General features: G+C 45.9%; 1 protein-coding gene across 4 annotated transcripts in view; it reads left to right on the top strand.

Annotated features, from left to right (window-relative positions):
* FOXJ2 (forkhead box J2) overlaps positions 1–5,450 on the top strand; it is a 29,497-nt gene extending 24,047 nt beyond the window's left edge. For all 4 annotated transcript variants that reach the window (XM_068181781.1, XM_068181782.1, XM_068181780.1 and 1 more), the window contains 5 exons: positions 1,777–2,097; positions 2,495–2,596; positions 3,062–3,262; positions 4,002–4,100; positions 4,664–5,450. In XM_068181781.1, the coding sequence (XP_068037882.1) occupies positions 1,777–2,097; positions 2,495–2,596; positions 3,062–3,262; positions 4,002–4,100; positions 4,664–4,752 (812 nt within the window). In that variant the 3' untranslated portion in view covers positions 4,753–5,450. The remainder of the gene's footprint in view (positions 1–1,776; positions 2,098–2,494; positions 2,597–3,061; positions 3,263–4,001; positions 4,101–4,663) is intronic.
* Positions 5,451–6,000: the final 550 nt, after the last annotated feature.

Genomic DNA, 6,000 nt, shown 5'->3' on the forward strand with positions numbered 1-6,000 from the left:
GAGCCTGTGCAAACAGACTTTCCTTCTTTGGCATGCTGTAATTACTTCTGCCGGGAGCTGATAAGAAATCTGCACATTCTTTCATGCATTGCTCCCCCTAGTTCTCTCAGAATAAAAAAGCACAATGATTTAAAAATGCCTTGTGTTGATACAAATGCAAATACTAAAATGGCAGAAGCTGAGAAAAATGAAGTCCTGAAGAAAAGCATGTCAGTGAAACATTCACAGTCTGTCAAGCTAGAAACTCTTAGGAGGGAGGGGATTGTTGCATCTGGAGTTTCTCAGAAGGAGACTGGAAAATCATCATTGCTCAGATCAGGTGTTAAAAGTAGGATTGTACAAGGCCTTGGAGAACTGAGCTTTGTGGATTGAGAGCAGAGAAGAGAGGGCCTCCAACTCCATTCATATCTTGCATTTCTGGGAGTGAATAAGCAGCCAGAAGAGGGCAGAATCACTTCAGGGATGAGATGTCCATGGAAAATACTTCAGAAGAACTTAAAGCTCTTTCTGCCTTTAAACACTCTTCTAAATATTAATCTGGTGTAAAAAGGAATATGTTGTTACATGAGCTTTTGACCTGTGCTGTCAGCCATCACACAGTGCAGACAAAGTTTGCCACTCCAAAAAAGGCCTCCTGAACTTGAAGCTTCAGTGAAATAAAAATATATATCCTTTCACTGCTTTCATCATGCTGGCACTCCTAATAGGAGCCTGTCGTGTAAGGTGGTATAGTATGAGCAAGCTAGAAGAATGTAGAGAAGAATCTTGACTTGGTGTGTTCCTCTGATTTTACAAACTGAGCAGCTGTCTTTTTTTTTCCCTCCAAGTTGTAGGCTGCATGGCAGTGTAGGAAAATTTGCAGTTTTTGAAAAAATTTTGTTGGCAACTTTAGAGTCAGGATAGCAGTATTCATCCTTTTGCCTCAGGACTGTAGTGGGATACTCAAAGGGTTGATGTTGAATCTAGTGAAAATGCAAGGCTTGCTTGCAGATGGTCAAGTAAGGGTACTCAAAGGAAGAAGTGAGTTGCTCAGGTTAATGGCATGCAGTGCCCCTGACTGTGGTTGTCCACAGAGGTTGCCCACTGTAAGTAAGGAGAGATTGAACAGGGGAAGCAGAAGAGATATGCTGAGCTCCTGGTGTTGGGGAAAGATGGAAAATACCTGATGCTTTCACGTGTAGGGGTTGCCTGAAATACAGGAGGATAGAAATGACACACCCAGTGAGTCAGGAGGAATGAAAGTAATAAACGAGCCCTGGTGTGTGCAGTGTGCTCCTTGTACAAAAGCAGAGTCTTATGACCTCTTATGATCAATGTGAGAAAAATTGTGAAGATTCCTGACCAAACTGCTTGTAAGAAGGGAACTTGAAGGGAGTCTTTGGAAACAAGCAAGTCAGATACATTAAGTTATCGATTTTCTAAATGTTCTACTGTTTAAGTATGCTTAATGGTCATTTATAGGAAAACAATATGTGCTTGACATTTCAGGACAGGTTGGGTTACTTTGTTAAGTCTAGGAAAAAATTCTGGGAGGAACTTAAGTTCCTAATGCTGTATTAAAATGCTTCTGGGTCTTTGTTGTAGAGCCTTTTGTTTTGTGTCTGGAGCACAGCAAGGGCATAACTGCACAGGTGATGGTTGCTGGCAGCCTGTAGAGGGCACTCCTAAAGCTTCATAAATAGCGGGATGAGCAGTGTGAAATTAGAGCTGGATAATGTAAGCATAGGTCTGATCCAGGCTCTCTTAAAGCTCCCTCCTCTTTCATTTACTTGGCAGGTTTCTCTTCACTCCTTGGTGACATGCAGCCCTCCAACCACAATTACTACATGTACCAGCAGCAACAGCAGCAAGGCCCCTCCTCAGTGGGTGCTGCTCCCCCACTCCACACTCCAACCCCAGAGGGTTGCCCATCCCAAGGAGGAAAGCAGCAGGGTGGTGAAGGTTATGGCCCTCCACCAGTGATGTCCATGCACCCGCCCCCGATGCAGCATGGAGGTTACCACCAGCATCAACAACATCACCCACACTCCCACCCACAGCAGCAGCCACACCAGCAGCAGCAGCAGTCACAGGCTTCGATCAACAGTGCTGGCTTTGGTGAGTCAGGGGTCATGGAAAGCACAAATGGGGGAAAGGGAGCAGTGAGGAGCCCCCAGACAGAAATCCCACAAGTGAGCTTTCCCTAAGTAGTGCCTACTTGTGTGTAGAAAATGGGGGAAAGCCAGATATGATTGAAATTGGAGAAGGAAATTGCTTTCTTACTGGAGAATGCAGGGTATATCCACCCTGGGTTTGGGATTCTGTTAAGGGATGCAGCATAAAGTCAGGGCCTTAGTGAAAAAGGAGATACCGCCCCTGGTTTTCCAAGGGAGAAAGGATTTCTAGCTGCTGTAGCATCAGGCTCTTTGGTGAAGAGGGGCCAATCTTTTTAAATTAAGAGGTGGAGAGAAAGGGTGATCTATATTGTATTAATCTTGTCCCTATTTCATTCCAGCGTTTCCCCCTGATTGGTGCTCCAACATTGATTCCCTGAAGGAAAGCTTCAAGATGGTAAACCGGCTGAACTGGTCTAGTATTGAGCACTCCCAATTCTCAGGTCAGTGTTGGCCTAGTGACTAAGGCTAGTGACTCAATGACTAGGGCTGTAGTCTAGAACATGCAAGTGCTGTGCAGGGATCTTTTTTTCAGTGTAACTGGCAAGTGCCTGAATTTCTCAGTGATTCACCTCATTTTTAAAAAGAGGTGTCCTACTTCATAGGTTCTGTTAAAGATCCTGAAGCACTTGAATGAACACTGCAGGACTTGGGGCAGGGAGAATTAAGTCATAAAAGTATGTCAGAAAGCTGACTGAGATTTTCCCTTTCAACTCTCCTTTGCCCTACCTGAATCAGTGTGACAGTATCTTAGATGTGGTGCTGTTCAAGAATCTGGTGACAGATTTGAAACAATAAAGTTTGGTTTGTGAGGAGGAGGTAGGATTTAGGGATAGAAGACAGAAATTCTTTGCAGGGAAGATCACAGTGTGACTACTGTCTTTGACACTCTTCTCTGTCCCCTGCAGAGCTCATGGAGAGTTTGCGCCAGGCTGAGCGGAAGAACTGGACGTTGGATCAACACCATATTGCCAACCTCTGCGACTCCCTTAATCACTTCCTTACCCAGACTGGTCAGCTCCCTCATCTGGTTGGCCCACAGCAGCCCCCTCGAATCTCTGATTCTTGTGCCCTGAACAGTGGCAAACAGGAGCAATCCATGAACCAAGGTAATTAGGAGGAGACTAAAATGGCATGCAAATGAAGGCCCGGTTCTGTGAGTATCCTGAATTACTTGCAGCCTTAGCAGGCAATGCAGCACTGAGCAGCCCAGAGCTAGGCTGTCAGAGATGTTTATAGCAACTCAGCTTTCTCTGGCTTTAAAGAACTGGGATGTCCTATACCTGTGGTGTGGACAGACTGCTGTTATGTGATGCATACTATTGACAGGCAACCTCCAGGCAGGAATATATTTAAAAGGCAAACCTGGAAGAGGAGAAGAGGATGGTGTTTTTTAGGTGACCAACAGAGGAATGCCAAGGTAGAGAGTTTGCTATTCCAGATGGCAGGAACAGTAAAGGAGAAAGCTCCTGCACCCTTGCTGGAGAAATACTGTACATGGAATAGGGGATGCATTCTGAGGAGGGGATATGGTGGCCTTGATAGAACTGTAATGATGTGTGTCATCTAGTACTGAACCAAATGGATGATATTGAGCCAGCTTATGGTGTTTCTGGATGAAAATTTTCTTCTCTTACAATAATAGAAAAACTCCTGCTGGTTTCAAGAACAAGATCCCTGACCAAGCCATAGCTTGGAGTTAGGACTCAACAGCTGAACATCTCCTCAGTATCCTGTGGGTCTGAGTGAGTTGCTCTGTGGCTGAGCTGCCACCCAGTCAGGGCCGAGACTTCTGATCTGAACATTAACTGTTGTTTTTTTGTTTTCTTAATTAATTTCCTTTCTCAGTGAACTCCTATGGTCAGCCCCAGCCTCCCCATCTCTTCTCCGGGCCATCTCCTATGTACCAGATTTCTACCCAGGACTCTCCGGGATATAATCGCCCAGGTAAGGGCATTAAGGCATATTACACCAATGAACATTAAAGAACTGGTTCCCAAACCCTTTGTGCATTTCTCCCAAAGCACTTAGTAATCAAATGGAGCACTGTGGGTAGAGAGGGAGCATGGCCTGCAAGGGACCCTCCATTTAGGGCTATGTGATACTCTGGGAGCATTTAGGATTTCAAAGGCCTGATTTCTTTCACTTCACATAAACAGTCTTCTAGCTTAGCCTCACCCTCAGTTAAGTTGTTTGAAGACAGCTGTACATGAGAAGCTTCTGTTGATGAAGTCATTTGTGTTCTATCAGCAGTCAATTATGAGGTAAGTAAAGGAGGTCGAAACATCTGTAGAAGCTGCTGTGGAGAATTTCACATCAGAGCATTCCCAGACACTGGTAGATGCTGACAGAAATTAATGCCAGTAGTGTTCTTGCTTGTTAGACTATTGGAAAGGAGAAGGCCCAGATTTGATTTCTTTTGCCCAAGGGGCCCACTGTGAAAAAGCATGTAGTTTTAGAATCTAACTCTTCTCTTTTGTTTTTCTTCTTTTTTCTTGTTTTTGGCTCAGCTCATCATCTGGTCCCTCGGCCTCCAGGGCCTCCTCCAGGCGCCAATGAGGAAATCCCCGATGATTTCGACTGGGACTTAATCACCTAGCGAGTTACAGACTTGATAGCCCGTCCTTTATGAAGGACGTGGGAGGGGAGGGGGACATGGGGTCAATGGTGTCAGCACCACCCTCCCCAGCCTCCCTGCCTTGCCTGTATATAGATATATATTCTCTATCTCCGCCAGAGAAGCCACCGCAAGATGCTGCCGAAGATAATCCTTCCTTGCGTCCTGTTTTATCTTCTTTTCTTCTTTTGTTTATTATTATTATTGTTATTATTATTATTATTACCAATAATTGAGCACAGCCCTCCCCCTCCTCCGGTGGCCTCAGACGCATCGGATCGGCTCTTTCGTGTTGCGCAGTGCCCTGTGGAGGGCGGGAAGATGGGTCCTTGGTGCCATGAAAAGACCTTGGAAGGCTGAATCCTCGAGTGCATCTTTCTCTGCCTCCGTTATTTTGCGTTTAACAATCCCTCTTTCCCTTCAAGGTGGCCGGTGAATCTGTCGTATTGGCTACTGGAGTGAGAGAGCCTAGTGGACCCTGGGAGCCTGTAGTTATGTTGTTTCGTAAATGTTGTAAAGGTCAGGGGGCTGAAGGGGCACTGTGGAGGGGTGATCTTAGCTCTGTGAACTTTGTTGCACCAGCAGGAATGGCAAGAAAAGAAGTGGTGTTCCCAAGTACAGAGAGATGGTAATCCCTGAGGTAGGGAGAGCTGAGCTGAGCTGGTAGGGCAGACCTGAGTTTGGAGAAAGGAGAATGTAGCAGAGATGGTATTTCAGCAGAGAAGTTGGGTTTCAGAATGTGGTGCCATCTGTGAAGACTTGAGAGATTTTGAGGGAATCCTGACCCATTTCCTACACTGCCTCTTGCAGTCTCTAGGTGAAGCCTACATACCCATCAGGTAAAAAAACAGTCAGGGGTGTCACGTGTGATTCAGCAAATTCTGTTCCCCAGAGCTTTTCATTTCACCCCACACACCTTCAAGTCCTTTTTCAAAATATGTAGTGAGGCTCTCCCTATTATATGCAAATTTGGAAGTTTTCTCCCATCAGTATTTGTCCAATTGTTATTTGGTCCCCCACTCCTCTTATTTCTTTGGAGGCTGTCCTTGGCCATGATTGAGAGTGCCAGCAACAGGAGTCTGGCTATGTAGGTGCACGTCCTCCATCAGCGGTTCCCACTTGGTGAATGGGCTCGTGGTGGGCAGAGGAAGCTGCTGTGCAGAGTGGGGCTGAACTGGGGGGCTGCTGGTCAAGGGCTTAACCCTCTGGTCAGGGACTGAGAGGCCCTTG

The sequence above is a fragment of the Anomalospiza imberbis genome, chromosome 2 (genome assembly GCF_031753505.1).
Source record: "Anomalospiza imberbis isolate Cuckoo-Finch-1a 21T00152 chromosome 2, ASM3175350v1, whole genome shotgun sequence".
Classification (NCBI taxonomy): Eukaryota; Metazoa; Chordata; class Aves; order Passeriformes; family Viduidae; genus Anomalospiza; species Anomalospiza imberbis.